The 18,404-nt window shown below is 42.5% G+C and overlaps 1 protein-coding gene across 1 annotated transcript; it reads right to left on the bottom strand.

Moving 5' to 3' along the window:
• Positions 1–2,397: 2,397 nt before the first annotated feature.
• Positions 2,398–3,573, bottom strand: LOC109248333 (E3 ubiquitin-protein ligase SIAH1-like). Its single transcript, XM_019417986.2, has one exon. The coding sequence runs from the start codon at positions 3,454–3,456 to the stop codon at positions 2,611–2,613; it is 846 nt and encodes a 281-aa protein (XP_019273531.1). The 5' UTR covers positions 3,457–3,573; the 3' UTR covers positions 2,398–2,610.
• Between the last annotated feature and the right edge of the window lie 14,831 nt (positions 3,574–18,404).

Raw genomic sequence — 18,404 nt, forward strand, 5'->3', positions numbered from 1 at the left:
TTCTAGCTGCGGGTTGGTTTCTGGCCTGCTCCATGTATCACCAGTGGCTACTCAAGGCACGTTCTTGCCATTGCCAGTTGCAAAAGTGCAAAAGAGGCCAAGCCAAACCCTGTGAGCACAATGAAAGCCTCTGTTTCAATTCCATTAGCTAAATCATTGAGGGTTGCAATTTATTCTCTGCCCACAGTAAAACCCTAGTAGAGGAGGGGAAGACAGGAAGAATTGAGGACAAATAATTCATTCTACCACATTCCCTTTTTTTCTGAGAAGTCAACCGTGTGGCCTAAATGTGTTTTTGCTCTCATCCAAAAATAATGGATACGTTTATTTTCTATTCAGTTGCTCATGTTAGAAGCCTGAGCCATAAGAGAAGGTCCAGATTGGGAAGGGAGGAGCATTTGCTTAACTTCAGATATATTGAGTTTGAGGTGATTATGGGATAGTCAGAGAAATGACAAGACTGTTGGCTATATAGATCCAGAGCCAAACCATTCTGGTTGTCTACATTCCTACTCAAACTCCTCCAGGTTTTATAAGTGGGGCTGCTGATGAGTGTTAAGAGTTTCTTAGAGTCCTCTCCACTAAGGTGTCCTTATGATGTAACTCTCATGGAGTTATTCTGGATTTTGAGCCAAGATTGGTCCCATTGCCTTTCATAAATAACTCTGTGAGTTACTAAATAGCAACATCAGGGTCCTCTCTGTGAAATTCCCGTGCAGATTTTTATTACTTCAGAGAAGTTTTATGACTGAAGGGTTTGGCAAGTAATATTTTTCAATCTAGACCTGCTTTAGTCCACCATTTGTAAAGATGCTCCGGAAAAAGAAGTTTCAGTCATCATATCTTGTTCAAATTGTCTGTATTGATTAATGGTCTCTTGTTTGCTTCCTTTTGCTTGTTGTATTTATAGCTCACATTACTTATAATTGTTGGACAACATAATATGGACCAGATGGCTTCATTATTCTATGTTTCACATTTTGAATTTTAAATGTTGTGTTGAACTGCCTGTCTGTGGCCAGCTGTGTCCTGGAGGAGATATGGGGCCAAACCATAGTTCAAAGATCCCAGGCCGGATATCATGGACAATAAGTGCTGTTGAGGTGTTAGCATTTGAGGTTTCCTCTGATCCCTCTGCCCTTGGAAATTCAGACTGGAAGGCCAGGGGGAGAGAGAGACTGCATCAAAGGCCTTCTGAATCACTCAGCCGGCCTATGATTGCATTGTGTTTGAAAAGGCTCTTGGGGCACCTGGGTGGCTCAGGTTCAGCATTTGACTTCAGCTCGGGTCATGATCTCACAGTTCGTGAGTTCGAGCCCTGTGTCAGGCTGTCTGTTGTCAGCACAGAGCCTGGTTCAGATCCTCTGTCCCCCCTCTCTCGGCACCTCCTCTGTTTATGCTCTCTCTCAAAAATAAATAAACATTAAAAAAAAAAAAGAAAAGAAAAGGCTCTTTACCAGTAAGCTCACAAAATTTATTATGCGTTAGGAATTTTAAGTATAGTTACTAATATTTTAAGATAAGAATATCAGTCAGGGACTGAGCAGGAAACAGATGATACACTCAAATAGGATAACTGAAGAATGGTTCCATAAAGGACTATCTACAATAGTATGGGTTAAGGAAAAGAAGGTACAGTGAAGTAACAACAGTCTTTTCTGGCCTCAAATTCAGGCTAAAACATTGGCTCTTCTTGGGTTATGAGCCTACTGGCTTTTGTAGTGGAACTTACCTCATCAGCTCTCCTGGATCTCAGGTCTTCAGACTCAGACTAGAGCTATACATTAGCTTTCCTGGGTCTCCACCTTCTCCAGCTTGTTGACTCATCCTGCGAATCTTAGGACTTAGTCTCCATAATTGTATGAGCCAATTCCTTATAATAAAGTGCTCTCTCTCTTTCTCTCTCTCACTTGGTCTCTTCCTCCCCCCCCCCCCCCCACGCATGCACGTGTGCACGTGCACATGCACACAAAGTTTGGGGGCACACACACAAAACAAAAACCTGGTATTTTTCAACAGTACGCTCAGTCTACAACACAAATTCAGAATGATTTTACAATGCTTCCTTTCTTAATACAAAAGATGCCTATCTTGGGGCGCCTGGGTGGCTCAGTCAGTTAAGTGTCTGATTTTGGCTTAGGTCATAACCGGTCATGACCTCACAGTTGGAGCTCTTGGGCTCTGTGCTGACAGCTCCAGATTCTGTGTCTGGAATCTGCTTGGATTCTGTGTCTTCCTCTCTCCCTCTCTGCCCCTCCCCCCACTCACTGTGTGTGTGTGTGTGTGTGTGTGTGTGTGTGTGTGTGTGTGTCTCAAAAAATAAAATGTTCAAAAAAAACCCACAAAAGATGCCCATCTTGGGTGTGTATATATATATATATATATATATTTATTTATTTCATTGGTTTACTGTTGACTTATTTTTAAATATGTTAGTGTTACTACATTCAACTGTTTCCTGTGTTTAACAGCCTTTCCTTTTATTCATCTTCATGTGTCTAGCTTCCACCCACCAAAGTTTCAGGTCCGCAGGCAGATGGGTGACTTTATTCTATGTGAAACTGAATGCAGTGGTTTTAAATGCTGTCCAGAAAATGTTTGATTGCCATTTCAACACATGAAAATAGTTACATTGATGCCTAAATTGTCATTTTCTGCAAAAAGCTGTGCAGTGCTGGTGTTAAAGACTAGGCAGTCGCTCTTCCCAATGGCTGTTGCAATTTTCTCATCAATAGATCTCAGAGTCGCTTCCCAAGCCAATCGCCGCCTATCACCATTTAGTTCAAATCTATAAGCAAAATTTTCAGCTTGCTTGCGTGTTCCTATCAGCTGTGCGATTGCAAAGAACTGCTGGTGACCGTCGTAGTTTTCCTCTTTCTCCAAGACCAACAAGAAGTGAAAACCAAAACAGGACTGCAGCATCACCCAGTCAACAGCACCAGGAAGATTAATTTGTGTAGCAAGGAAAACGACTTCTTCTCCCTCTAGGGTTATAATGGTCTCATGGTGATGCATCAGATGGGGCGTTACAGTATCCAGAGAGCCTTGCCATTTACAGGAAGTACCAGGGCACGGGCACGGATAAGGCCTATACTTACAGAGGTCTTCGTGGTCTGCTTTTGCAGTGTGTCTCAGAGTTTCCTCACATCCAGAAGAGGCATATTTACAAGGGAATAGCAAGGAATCGCCCATTTTCTCCAGAGCCAAGTTGCGAAAGGATCCCAACTGGCTCAGGCAGATTGGACAACGTGTGAGCTTTGGGCGACAACTGCCACAAACAAGATGGCCACCCTGACACTGAAGAATGGGTGGTAACACAACGTCAAAGCATTCCTCACACTCAAAAAGACTCATCAACTCATTATTGGTTGCGGTTGTGCCAGCCAGGGCAGGCACCTTCTTGGGCGGCGAAGAAGGCGAGGCTCCAGGAGGCGTAGGTGCAGCCCTGCGGCTCATTTCCGTCGGCAGAGAGCGCGCCTCGGACCCCGGTCCTGGCTCAAACGCGCTCCATCGCCGCCGCGAACTCCCGCCACCGCGGGCAGCGCCACCGCCTCTTCCCAGTGCCGGCACCGACGGGACGCCCGGGGCCGCCGCTCAAGAGCGCGCCCCGCAACGACTGGCTCTCCACGGGCCGCCGCAGCCGTCGTCGTCGAGGCGCGTTCTCGAGCACGCCGCCGCGTTCAGGCGCGTTCTCGAACCTGCCGCATTCTCTAACCACCACGCACTGCGGTGGCCGCCGCGAGGAGGCGCGGCCCCGCGCCCGCAGCCCGGGAGGGGGGAGGGGGGCTGTTTTTGGAAGAATTGACCCTTGTCTTCCATCCCAGAAACATGTTCTAACTTTCCATACATTCAGGACACCTTCCCCCGCCCCCCCATAAGTATAGATAACAAAAGCCCCCTGCAGTTATGTTCAGTATTCTATGCCTTTTATTTGAATATCTGGAAGTAATATTCACTTTATTATGCGACTTAAGCAGCAAATAGTGCTCATTTAATCATTTAGTAGTCTAAACGTTTGCAACATTCCAAATGTGTGGTTTTGAATACGGAAATTCTTTTTGCTCTGCTCTGAGAATTACTGAAAACCTCTGATTCATAATTAGGTTGAAGAGAAGGAAAAGTATTAAAATTAGATTAATCAATTTTATATATAACTTACATAACAGACAGTCATGTGTAACTTTTGCATTTGATATGTACCATTGTCGCTTTGACAGAAGCCCCCTCCCAGCTTTTGATTTCATCATGTAGCAAAGACTTGGAGGGGATGGGTTTGCGATTTGAATCAAATTGTCTTCATAATTTCTGGGTGAGTCAGGATTATATGTTCAATCCAGAGTTACTCAACAATCAGTAATGAAGCTGCTTGGATATCTAATATCCTCCAGCACCATTCCCCCACAACCACCACCTCAATGCTTAGAGAGGAAGAAGACTACTTTCAAATAGTAAGACTCCCAATGAATAAGAATGATGGAAAGATGTTATCAACATTCTTTGTTGTTGTTGTTTTTCATGTTTTAATGAGATTTTGGTCCAGTGGCGTAAGATAGCATATGCCATTCCAATTTATTACTTGGGTTCCCCTACAGAAATGGTTCTGGAAACACCAACAGGTTTGTACCGTTACATGAGGCAGAGGATGTTTGGAGATGAATCTTGCAAGTGAGAGACAGGGAAGGAGAGAGCACTGATTAGTTTTCTGTCTTCAGTCTGGGTCAGCAGTCACCTGCTCCTTTGCTTTGTTTTAACCTCTCCTCTCTCTTGCCAAGGGCAAATCTGGTTTTATTTAGAGAAGCCGTGTCCAAACCAGAAACTACATAACTGCGAAAGATGCCTATTTGGGGGAATTATTTTTCTTGATACCTTTATCTAAAATGAAGCAGATGTGAGAATGTGAAGAGAAAGTCTCAATGTGATATGTTTGGGGGAAGGGATGACAGGGTTAATTTTCAGTATATTTTAATTTAAGCAAGATGTGAGTTGGCTCTAGTCACATAGGTGGAATGGGGCTCCTTTGTGGCAGTGGATATCAACCCAGGCTACACATTAGAATCACCTGGGATGGTGTGGAAAATGCTAGTGCTTCAGCCCAACCCTCAAGAAGTTCTTACTCAATTGGTTTGGGACTGAGCCTGGGCTTTTTTTTTTTTTTTTTTTTTTTTTTTTTTTAATTTGAGAGAGAGAGAGAGAGACAGAGAGAGAGAGACAGAGAGTATGAGCAGGGGAGAGGGGCAGAGGGAGAAAAAGAGAGAATCTTAAGTGGGCTCCACACTCAGCACAGAGCCTGATGTGGGGCTCAATCCCACGATCCTGGGATCATGACCTAAGTGGAAATCAAGAGTTGGATGCTCAACCGCCTGCGCCACCCAGGCGCCCCAGGCCTGGGTCTTTTTAAAAGCTTCTTAGTGATTCCTTAGGGCAGCCAGTGTTGTGAACACTGTTTGGGGGAGATCACCAAGGGTCTAGGGGGATCAGATTTTTTAACGACGTGTGAAGCAAAATCAGCAAGATTTGGCAAGGGATTGCAAAATTGTGTGTCACTAGTAGACATTTATTTTAATATTTTTTTAATTAAAAAAATTTTTTTAATGTTTATTTATTTTTTAAGAGACAGAGAGACAGCATGTGAGTGGGGAAGGGGCAGAGAGAGAGAGGGAGATACAGAATCCAAAGCGGGCTCCAGGCTCTGAGCTGTCAGCACAGAGCCTGATGCGGGGCTCGAACCCATCAGCGGTGAGATCATGAGCTAAACTGAAGTCAGACGCTTAACCGACTGAGCCACCCAGGCGCCTCAGTAGACGTTTATTTTAAATCATCTTGTTAGGTAACACCCAGTGTCCAACTAGTTAAGTTTGTGGGGTTAGTTTTTTTCTAAACTGACTTTTTCATCCTGAAATAATGTTTCCATTAAGTGAAGTAGAGTGTCATTATCTCGCATGTGTTTTATTTAAAGTCCCGTCTTGACCTTCCGAAATACAACTGTTTAGAAAGACCTGACACAGCACGGTCAGCTTTCAGATTGTGCAGCTATGCATGCCTGCCACTGTTATCAGGTGATTACTGCAAAACGTGATCTGAAAAATAGTCATTTTTGGGCCTTCTTTCCTTCCTAAAACATACATGACCATGTTAGTTGTTTCATGAAAAAATTGTTGGTTCTTGGGGCGCCTGGGTGGCTCAGTCGGTTGAGCGCCGACTTCGGCTCAGGTCACGATCTCGCGGTCCGTGAGTTTGAGCCCCGCATGGGGCCCCTGTGCTGACAGCTCAGAGCCCGGAGCCTGTTTCAGATTCTGTGTCTCCCTCTCTCTGACCCTCCCCCATTCATGCTCTGTCTCTCTCTGTCTCAAAAATAAATAAACGTTAAAAAAAAATTAAAAAAAAAAAAAAAAAGAAAAAATTGTTGGTTCTTATTTCAGCCTTAAAGTTATAATTTATGTTGGAAAACAAAGGTCATTAAACCTTTTGGGACTTATTCAGTTGTTCATTCATAGGGTACAGGGGATTACAGATATTTCCAGGGCCTGCTAGGCCTCTCATTTTCCCCAGCTTCCAAAACAGTTCTGCTTAAACATGTGCAGATTAAGCCAAGATTAAACTCATGCTTCTGATTATTCTTTATTATTGTTTTTTAACTGACAAGTATTACATTGGCTATGTTTTTGTCACTTTCCTCTGATGTTCCAATTACCCAGTCATCAAAGATCATAAATAAAAAGAAAGGACAACGTTAAAAAATGATTTCTATCACACTAGGGTGTTGACATATGGTGATAAAACTAGTGTTCCAACCTGGGAATGAGCCTACGTGATTCATAGGTCCTTCTTTCCTATGAGAATTGAGTCAAATTAAAAAAAAAAAAAAAAAAAAAAAAAAAAGGAAGGGGTTGTGCCCAGCTGGCTCAGTCAGTAGAATGTGCAACTCTTGATCTTGGGGTTGTAAATTCGAGCCCCATGTTGGATGTAGAGAGTACTTAAAAATAAAATCTAAAAAAAAAAAAGGATGATGCATCAGTTGGGATTAGTTTGACTGTAACAGAAGCTCCCAATAGAGCTTTGTGCTTCTCACTTTAAAGCCCTAGAGGTGGTCCTTCCAGGGCTTATGTGGTGATTCTGTTCCACAAAGTCCTCAGAGGCCCAGGCTATCTCCAACTCTCTCCTCTACTATCTTTGAGGTCTGACCCTTATCCTAATGGTTCAAGATGGAACTAGAGCCATCACATCAACATGTTAAGCAGCAGAGTGAAGGAAGAGGTGATGGGAGGCAGGGTAGGGGAAAGAAGGAGCAAAGGTGAGCTCTTGCTCTTAGGAAAGATCCTCAGATAAGATCATACAATGAGATCACATTTATAACTCATTGGCTAGAACTTAGTCATATGGCCAACCTAGCTGAACAGGAGTCTGGGAAATGGAGACTTTAACTGATGACTGTGCGCTCAGGTGAAAATCAGCAGTTATAAGACTCAGAGAATGGACATTAGAATTGGATCAACAGTCTATGCCTTAGGTGGCTTAAGTTGGATTGGATCGTCTCTAGGAAGTTATTTTCTGAGGTTGAATTCTGCTCTACAAACTTTTAGTTTTTCTCGGAGACTCCCCTGTACACACAATTACTATTCAATAACTTTTCAGGATTTCTTCTCTATCTGCTTTCCTGTGGGACCACCATGGAATAAACAAATAGAAGTTCATAGAAATCAAATTTAGAAGACACCATCCTGCAGAGAAGTGTATTTTCATTCCAACCTATCTTTTCTTCACATAGACAGTTTATTCAGTTGTCTCATGATATGTATTTTTTAAAGATTTATTTAATTTTGACAGGGAGAGCACAAGCAGGGAAAGGGCAGAGAGAGAAGGGGACAGAAGATCCGAAGCAGGCCCTGTGCTGACAGCAGTGAGCATGATGCAGGGATCGAACTCAGAAGCTGTGAGAGCCGAAGTTGGACGCCCAACAGACTAAGCCACCCAGGTGGCCCCTGTCTCATGATATTTTTATGAGAATCTTTCTGGGACTGATATCACAAGATGGACAAGGTGGTAACCCAAATGGAGGGATTTGAGAAATGTCACTAAAGGCCTTCCTACAAAAAAATAATCCTACAGCTTTCCCAACACATCACCTAAGATCACACCATTAATAACACATTGCTTTCTAAAATACAAAGTCTTTTGGGGGAATTATAAAGCATTAAGCTTTTTAGCTATTGATACTTTAATATGAATTAGTTCATTATATACATGAGATCCAGCTGGAATAGGAAATTTGAGACGTGATACGGAGGGAGATATAAATTAGGAACATGACAGGAAGACCTGGGTGAGGCCACAAATCTCTTCATATCTCCTAAGTATCCCCCATTCCAATGTATACCATTGCTTTCTACTGAAATACAAGGACACTGGTGGGAATGTTAAAGGGGATTGCCAAAAGAATGGGAGATGGCAGAGCAAAAAAGACAAATATCACCACTTCAGGCTCCAGTTGAAAAAGATGTTGCATACTTAGTTTTACTTGGTGGAAATCATGATTTCATGATCTAACACTCATATACACTTAAATAAGAGTAAATCACGTTTTGAGACCAAGATTTTGTGAAAAAAAAAATCATACTGCATTACTGGAGACTCTCACTTTGCCTGAAGCCAAGGTATCTGAATTCAATATCACTTTCACAGACATTTCCTTTCCCGATATTGGATTTTTCCTTTACTTCTGTTGATCAATGGGAATTTGTTTGTTAGCCCAGACTGAAAGTGATAAAGTTCATTGAGATAAGTAAGCTGTCAAAATGGAGGGAAGAAGCATTGGAATTAAATGTCATCTACTATGTCAGCAAGTAGTGATACATATCACTTGCATTTCACTGGCATGTTTATTCTTTGCCTTCTCTGCTTATGTTCATTAGGTTATAAGGATCCTTCTGAAACCGTTCCCAGAGAACAGAAGAAGCCAAATCAACCATGCTGGGTGATTTGAGAGCAAGTTAGTTGTCCTATGCCAGGTGGATATTATAGAGGACTAGCACCACCAGGGGCTAGTGCAGAACAGTGTGGGCTGGAGAGGTCTACGTTATTTGTCATAGCAGATGAAGTTAGTGCACCCCCTACACCCCTAGGCACTCCCCATTCCGGTACCCACCAGTGCTAATGACTTCTTAGCGGGAGCAGGTTTGTGCTTTAGCCCTGTGCAAGGCAGGTCAGAAGTGGCAGGGACCGAAGGCTCCTGTGAGCTACCCGCAACCAGTGATGAATGGGGTTGATGGATACATGTCTCAGCTTCCCCATCTGTTAAGAGGCCTGTTCAATATCATCTCCCTGAGATCCTCAGTAGGATTAAGCCTTTTTTGCTCACAGTAATAAGCTGCTCATGAAGGCATTCTATTTTGTTTTCCTTCCCTTTTCCCTTTTATGTTCCCACTACCCCACCCGAGCTTCCTAGGATCACCTCCCAAATTAGCTACTCGCATTCAAATCCCTGTCTCAGTGCTTCCTTCTGCTGGATCCCCACCTGAGGCTTAGGCAAGATAAGTAAGTGATAGAAAGCTGAAGAAGACATACAGCATATCAGTGGTAGAAGCTTGACTTTAGCATGTAGAAACCAGGCGATGCTTTACATAACTTACTCCTCAGGAACTTCAGTGAAGGATTGTGAGAACAGTAGTAGGAGACATGTACTCTAAGTTCAGTTAGATCGATGGACTTAGAGATAATTTTAGGCATCAAAGTTCTTCACAAGAGCACTATGGTTGTTTGGAAGTCTTGCTTGTGGTAGTCACTGAGACTACTGTCCATGGAGATTACTGTACATGGGAGAAGGAGATAGAGAGAAAGAGAGAGAATGTTCTACATGACTAGGTTGAAATTCGGAGCCAGAGAGTGGGGAGATGATCCATTCAGGATGAAGAAGAGACAATCACACATGTGCACAGGAGAGAGAGGAAGAGATTGGGGAGATGGGAGAAGCCTTTGCATTCTCATGTATGACCTCTTCTTGCAAGCTCTTCAACCTTGAAAACATTATATTAATCCCCCAAAGTGCTCAGGATGAGTGGATGCCTTGTAGGAAGTGGTGACGGGACTATGCATCCAGGGAGACTTGGGACAGACCAGAAGTGGTACAGCTGAACATTGCAGCCTGAACGTAGAAATGCCAACTCTGGGAATAAGCAGAGACCACGGGGAGAATTTAGGACTGTTCAGGCAATGACATTGGCTGGGGTTCGTGCTCCTCTCTCTCTGGCCTCCTAGGTGCCAGGGGGCCACAGCTGACATCTTTGAGATGAGTTGAGCATCAGAAAGGGGAACTCGGGAGGTGGCAGGAGTTCCTCCAAAAACCTTCAGCATTTTTCTTTTGAGTCAGTTAACTATTGTTCCTTCCTGGAACAGATAATCGGTTTAAATGGTTTTTGGAATTTCCTCTGGCTTGATTTATGACTCTGTGAAAGGAACCTGAAGTTGTACAGTTTTTGGTGACTTGGAAGTTTTTATTGAAAAATTCTAAAGAAATAGGTTTTAGCTGACTTGGGGTTCTGTTTTTAGCATTTCATCCAACAACTGTCTAATTCTATTTTATCTTCCGTATAATTGTTAAATATTCATTTTCTTCCTGTATCTGAAATTCACGCGTCATATTCTTTTCTGCATTTTCCAAGATTGATTCTTATTTTCAGCCTGAAGCGTCTTTTTCTTTCCTGTTTTTCCTTTCCCAAGAGCCTTCTTAGCACTCAAGTTTTCTCCACCCCTGAGATCCCAACAATCTGCGTGGGTCCTCTAAGACCATGGCTATAGGACTCTGCGGTGTTCCCGGTGGGCACGGTCGCTGTCCCAGAGCCCGGTTTTTTCCGCTCGCGCTGTCAATCAGACGCCGCCCACCACGTGGTCAGTAGGCAGATGCTCCTCCTTCTGACGCATCCTCCGAGGGGCGGGGCCGTATAGCCTGACGCTGCGTCGCGTCGCCCACCGTCCCTCACCGCGCGTCGTTTCATCACGCAGGCGCATTGCAGCACCTCACCTCATCGTAAGAGGCGGAAGAAGGGTGAGTACGGTACAGTAACACATTTTGAGAGAGAGCGAGAGCAACAGACCATAGTCGCATAACTTTTGTTACAGTACATTGTTGTAATTGTTCGATTTTATCATTAATTACTGTTGTTCATCTCTTACTGGGCCTCATTTATAAATTAAACTCTATCATAGGTATGTATGGATAGGAAAATCATAGTATATATAGGGTTGGGTGCTGTCCACGGTTTCAGACGTCCCCTGGGGGTCTTGACACGTATCCCCCACGGATAAAGGGGAGACTGCTGTATTGTTTCTACTTGATTTGATTCTGGACTCCAAAAAAAAAGCATTTCTGTTCAGAAATGTGGAGATTTCCTGATGCCGCCTCCTCGCTGGTTTTCTTCTGACACAGAGTCCGGAAAGTCTCAGGTGCTCCGTCCTGGGGACGCTGTGCCCCTCACCTCCCTCATGGTTGCAGAGAGCAAGCTTTTCCCAGAGCTCCCTCCGTCTCATAACCCTAACCCTTTCTCAGTCCTGGCTGTGGGCTGCCTCAGAAATTGAGCTGGGATGTATAGTGGGGGTAAAAAAGGAAAAACCTGCGAGCTCACTTCCAGGTCATCCCTTAAGACCTGGGTTCCTTACCCAGTCCCCTTGCTCTTTATTCACTGTAGTAAGTGAAATAATGTCTCCTCCGCACCCCCCCCCCCCCCCCGCCAAGATGTCCACCTTCAAAGACTTGGAATCTGTGAATACGTTACCTCACATGGCAGAAACGACTTTGCAAACCTGATTAAGTTAATGATCTTGTGATGGGGAGATTATCCTGTCTTATCTGGGTGGGTCTAATGTAATCACAAGGGTCCTTGTCTGAGGGAGGCAGGAGAGTTGGAGTCAGAGGGGATGTGATGACAAAAGCAGAAGTCAGAGTGATGTGAGGAAGAGACCATGAGCCAAGGGATTCAGGCAGCCCCTAGAAGCTGGAAAGGGAAGGAAAAAGATTCTCCTCCAGAGCCTCCAGAAGGAACACAGCTTTGCAGACCCATTTTAGGTTTCTGACCTCTAGGACTATAAGATAATATGTTTGTGTTGTTCTGAACCACTAAATTTATGATAATTCATTTCAGCAGCAGAAGACAGCTTGCTGAATCTTGCAGAATCCACCTTGCAGAATCTTCTGGTAGTTGCTTTATGTATCATGTCTAGAGTTTTTTTTTTTTTTTTTTTTTTTTTTTTTTTGTTATAATCAAAGAGAGAGATAGACTGGAGTGTCCTTCATCTTGAGTGGAACCAGAGGCTGTTATTCTTTTTTTTTTTTTTAATTTGTTTAATGTTTATTTATTTTTGAGACAGAGAGAGACAGAGCATGAACAGGGGAGGGTCAGAGAGAGGGAGACACAGAATCTGAAACAGGCTCCAGGCTCTGAGCTGTCAGCACAGAGCCCGACGCGGGGCTCGAACTCACGGACCGCGAGATCATGACCTGAGCTGAAGTCGGCCGCTTAACTGCCTGAGCCACCCAGGCACCCCCAGAGGCTGTTATTCTTAATTTTCAAAATTTTATGTCTGTGGACAATAGGAGCTAACTTCTGTGTCTTGTGGACCCCACCTATTAATCTTTGAAAACTTCCCTGCTTTTTGATTTGCCATGTTGTCTTGTCACTTTCCTGCTTCAGACCTGGAACAGCCATTTCTCTGAGGAAAGGTTTAAATTAGTGAAAAAAGTATTAAGATGTGTTATTGAATTCTTAAAAAATCTTCATTGAAGCCCAGCGCTGTCCTGGTTCCCTTCTTACAACCACAGGGCAACATGGGGTTCCACCATTCACATCGCCGAGCCACCTGCTTCGAGGGACCTCCCTCCCTCCCTCTATTTACATACCAGCTGAGGGACTTCTGGGGTTTTTCCCTCAACAGCCACCGCCACCCTAGGTGGATGCCTACCTACTCCGTGAGGCTCAGTGAAAGCTCAGTTGGGTAGAAGTACCCAGCGTGGGAGACAGGGACAAAGCCTGTCCCCAGTCGCCCAGCATCCCTCTGACTCAGCACAATGTTTTGCCCACAGAAAGGGCTAAATGCACAGGTATCTAATCAAAGCTGACTGATGTTCACAACCAGCTATTCAAAAATACACAGATGTTGCAGAGTGGAGTCTGAGGATGAATACATTTAAGTAAACAGAAAGACTTTGGTTTTTTTTAATTTTTTTAAAAAATATTTATTTATTTTTGAGAGAGACAGAGACAGAATGCGAGTGGGTTAGGGGCAGAGAGAGAGGGAGACACAGAATCCAAAGCAGGCTCCAGGCTCTGAGTTGTCAGCACAGAGCCCGACACGGGACTCAAACTCAGGAGCCTTGAGATCATGACCTAAGCCCAAGTCAGACGCTCAACCGACTGAACCACCCAAGCGCCCCTAAACAGAAAGACTTTGAAAGAACAAGCCCCAGTCAACAATCATGGTAGACACACAGCTCTTACAACACATCACTTCTGCAGACCCTGCCCAGCGAGGTATTATCAAGCCTGTGTACTGGGAGATGCAAGGAATGTTGGCAACTGGTTTAGCGAAGGCAGGCAGCCTTTTTCACATTCTGTGGCATGGGGTGTGGAGTTTGTCTTGGGGAAAGACTACTTTTGTTTGGGAGAACATTTTGAGGGGCTTTTTGGTTATGCAAATGAAAAGACCTAGAGGTGGGTCTGGTGAGAGAGTTTGAGAAAATGGGGAGCTAGATTGCTCCTTAGAAGTCTGTCTCCTTAAGGAAAGGCATGTGTCCGTGAAAAACATTTTTTTGTTTTCGTTTGAAAGAATTTTTTGTGAAACATGGAATACTTAGGGGGCTGAAACTAGGGATGAGGAGACATGGGGAAAGATGTTATGTCCCGAGCGGGTAGGAGTATGAAGGCAGTTCAGAGTGACGGCCAGGACATATACACATTCCCTGAGAATAGTTAGAAGTATTCTGGAGATACCTGGATCTCCTTTGCCGGAAGGAAAAGTGCTAAATTCTCCAGCTCCGGCATGCCCTCAATGTAAAGGTGGAGAAGGAAAATGGTGATGGAGGAGTAATGGCAGCACTTATCTGAGTGCTGACGAAGAGAAATAGAATGTGAGCTACATACGTATTTTTATATTTTCTATCACTCTCACTAAAAAAAGTAAAAGGAAACAGGTGAAATAAAATTTAGTACTATATTTTATTTAACCCAATCTATCCAAATGGTTATTTCAACATTTAATGAACATAAAATATTATTAATAAGACATTTTACATTTGTCTGATATTACATCTTTGAAATCCAGTCTGTGTGTTACATTTAAAGCACATCTCAACCCAGACTAGCCCCATTTAAAGTACTAACTAGCCTTGTGTGGTGAGTACTATAGTGGACAGTGCAGTTCTAACTCTTTATACTCTGTGATTACTAAAGTAATTTCAAAGCCTTTAAAAAAAACCAAACAAGCAGAACTTGCTGTAAGAGCCTGCTTATCTCAGTGACTACATTTACCTTTGCCATAAAAACAAAAACAAAAATCTATTATAGCAAACACAGTCTCTTTATTTCAGAACACGGTCTTTACAAAAGGCTCATGAATTGCTTATGACCATGGGTGACTTCTGAGTGGGTGGACAGAATTAAGCCCATAGAGGGATGAAAAATGGATTGATGTAATCACAAGTGCATTGAAAAATAAAAATATTACAGCCACGTCAGTATAATGGTTACTTAGGTGATAAGTCTCTGTAGGAGCTAGCTTAAAAAATGCACCTCCTACTTAATTCATTTTCAGAAGTCTTCTGAGAAAATGCCATGTTGTAAGAAAGGAGGTATTAATTTATTGGAATGAAAGCAAAAAGTACTTTTTTCGTTGAGGAGAATGGCTATATGACTCACCAGCCTCTTTGTCTCTGCTGTTTATATAACTCAAGCATCTCAGCCACATTAACCTGGAGTTTGAATAGGTCAGGGCAACAGCGACAAAACTCATACACCTTGTATAATTCAAAACCTATGTAATTCAGGTGAATATTCTAATAGGAACATTATTCTGTTTTTAAGTTTATTTATTTTTGAGAGAGAGATTGAGCACGAGCAGGGGAAGGGCAGAAGGAGGCGGAGAGACAGAATCCTAAGCAGGCTCTGCACTGTCAGTGCAGAGCCCAACTCGGGGCTCGAACTCACCAACCATGAGATCATGACCTGAGCTGAAACCAAGAGTCGGACGCTTAACCTACTGAACCACCCAGGCGCCCCATTATTTCTGTTTAATAGCTAACATGGCTGTGCCATGTGAAAATAGGATCAACTCAATATGAAATTCACTTGGTCATGCAGCTTTGGAATTATGAGATTCTTGAATTAAAATCATGGTTGAATTATTCACATTTCACATATAAAGTTAGACTTCATTAATCTTTTCACACTGTAACATTACAAATCTGCTTAATACAAATTGACAGAAAATGAGAACACACTTATAGTCCCAGGCTCTGCTTACACCTTCAGCACTCTGTAGGAACTCAGGTCTCTCAAATTTTTTCCAGATAGTCTTGACAGGCTCAAAGAAGTATCTCATGAAGACTCCAGAAACTAATTCCCTTGACTTCCCTGTGACACCGTGTTATTTATTTGTTTATTTGTTTGCTTGTTTGTTTATAGTTATCTCTGCACCTAACGTGGGGCTCGAACTCACAACCCTGAGATCAAGAGTCACATGCTGTCCTCAGCCAGCCAGGTACCCCATGTGACATCCATGTTTATCTCCTCCTCTGCTCTTTACCTTTATAGGAAAGTCTCTTTACATTGCTAATGCCCAAGATGGCAGCTGGTTCTCTATTGATGGTGTCCAGAGGTGAAGGCCAAAGCTGATGTTTGTCCTGAAGCTGCACAAGTCCCATGCTGAGGGCACTGATGTCTGCTTGGAAGGCACAGTTTCCCTTTGCTGCAAGAGCTGTGGGCAGTGGGTTCTGTTGCCCATGAATGGAACTGCCACAGTTGACACCTGGGGGTTCAGTTCTTGTGGGTTTTGCTTGCTTTTTTGCTTCAGGTCCCTGGTTCTAGGACTGTATCATCAATCCAGACAATCTGAAGACCAATCTCTTTCTTTGACCTTGTCCACTGTTCTGGTGCTGAAATTATTCCTTATGATTCTCTTCCCTTAAAATGAGTTTCTTTGAAAAGTACATTTCCATAAATGATCGGAGATTTTTTAGTCTGCTGTCCAAGCCCCTAACTAAACCTGATTTCTGTGGTGAACCAAATTTACATTCAAGCTCAGTTCCCTGCTATACTGAAGGAGAATATTCAAAATTACATTTTCCCCTCTATTTTGTCCTCCGTAATAGAGTGGTAAGTTACCCAATGAATAGCATCAATTTTAATTTAATAATGAGCTCCTTGAAGAAGGTCTGGCACAGAATAGGTATTCAGTGAATATTTGTTGAGTGAATAAGAGTTTTTATTTGCAAGGAAATCTTCATTTTGAGAACAAGGCTGAGTCTTTTTTCTTGGTTTCCTAATCAAGGTCAAATTTGAACCTTTGTTCCTTTTGGTATTTGTGTCAGATGTCTAAACAGGGACAAGGAGAAGCTAACATAGCAGAATAGTTACAGTTAGGCAGACCTAAAGCTGCATAATGATTGGAGAAGTTAGTTAATCTTTCTAATTCTCTTTCCTTACCATGTAAAGGGAATAATATCTAAGCATAGTATTGTGTGAGGATTAAATGAAACAGCACGGCTTTAGCATTATACCTGTCACATAATATTTGCCAACAGATGGTAGCTATTAAAAGTATTATTGATAGTTTTAGACAAGGAAAAAGAATCCCAAGAGTTTAAATATCATTTGAGTTTGTCACTGCTGTCTCTGAAACCGTGAAACTTCAAATCTTATGCAAAGGCAGTGAAAACGTTCCCCAAATTGAGCACCCTTCATATATTTGGATAGGAATAATATTGCAGCAAAATAGTTCGTAGCTCATTGTATAAGAGGGGTTGGTGTTTTCTTTGAGTCCTCAGTGTTTCTGTTTATGTTATTATTATCTATCTGTCTTCCTGGGGGCAGAAGCTATTTAGTTTTCTTGATCTCTATACCATGTGTATGTATATAGTGCCAGGAACTTAATAAATATCCGAGCAATGATGACAGCAAGGAACTCCATTTCTGAGATCCTGTTTTGCCTATTAATTGTAGATGAGGAACAAATAGAAGTCACTGCAAAATTATTGTTCAGGAGAAACAATAGTTTGGCAGTTGTACTATATAAAAACTGCTCAGCAATAAAGTCTGTAATTTTTTTGAAAGTATTTACACTAATATTTGAGTGTCAAAAAACTACATTTTTAAAAACACTTTATTTTTAAGTAATTTCTACTCCCAATGTGGGGCTTGAACTCAACAACTCTGAGATCAAGGGTCGCATGCTGCACCAACTGAGCCAGCCAGGTGCCCCTGAAAAGCTACATTTAAAAAAAATTTATGTATTTTGAGAGAAAGAGTGCACACATGCAAACGGGGAGGGGGCAAAAAGAGAGGGGGAGAGAGAATCCCAAGCCGGCTCTACAGTGACAGTGCAGAACCTGATGTGGGGCTTGAATACATGAACTGTGAGATCATGACCTGAGCTGAAATTAAGAGGGCTCAACCGACTGAACCATCCAGGCGCCCCCCAAGAGCTACATTTGTAAGTACATTGTATGTAGAGTTAAAATAACCAGAAGAACTGACGTTATTGTTGTACCAGATTAATGAGTTGGTTCAATAAATTTTCCAGATTGCCAATCTCTCATATAATTGACTGTGCAACCCAGTACCTACTCTTGACTTTCCCTTAGATGCACAGCTATTTTGAAGGTAGAGAAATATTGTTTGGACCAAACCCAGTGTGAGTAAGTTTTGTTTTATTCTTCAGACAAATATTACAATTGAAGAAAGTGTAGAAATAGTATGGAATAGAAAGCACAGAATAACAGGTCAGAAATAAACTCAAATAATGGTGTTTCTGCCGTAATATATGTGCATGAAATATCTTACCTTCTGTGAAAGCAGACATTAGAAATTAGATAGTTTAAGGGGAAAATAAGGCAAAGAAAGATTATAATATTTAGCCATGGACTACAATAGCCTATAATACCCAACCAGAGAAAATTATGGAGGGACGTGAAAAGATCGCATAAACATATAATTGCTTAAATTCGCGTGGCACGCTATCTTTAATAAAACTAGCTTGGTCTTAATCAAATATCTGATGGCTTGTTGTTCATGCCATTCCACTTACCTCTATTAATATATATAATGACAGCATTATATATATTCACAGCATTGTAGCCAACGTGGCATGGGCAGGGTGGAGGGAGGAGTAAGAACTCAGAGAACCAAATTACTCATGAGTCTTCC

Source organism: Panthera pardus, unplaced genomic scaffold (genome assembly GCF_024362965.1).
Source record: "Panthera pardus isolate Hobbes unplaced genomic scaffold, ASM2436296v1 HiC_scaffold_27, whole genome shotgun sequence".
Lineage (NCBI taxonomy): Eukaryota > Metazoa > Chordata > Mammalia > Carnivora > Felidae > Panthera > Panthera pardus.

What these genes read in the sequence shown, in the direction of transcription:
- LOC109248333 (XM_019417986.2), bottom strand. Translation starts at nt 3,456, where the DNA reads ATGAGCCGCAGGGCTGCACCTACGCCTCCTGGAGCCTCGCCTTCTTCG.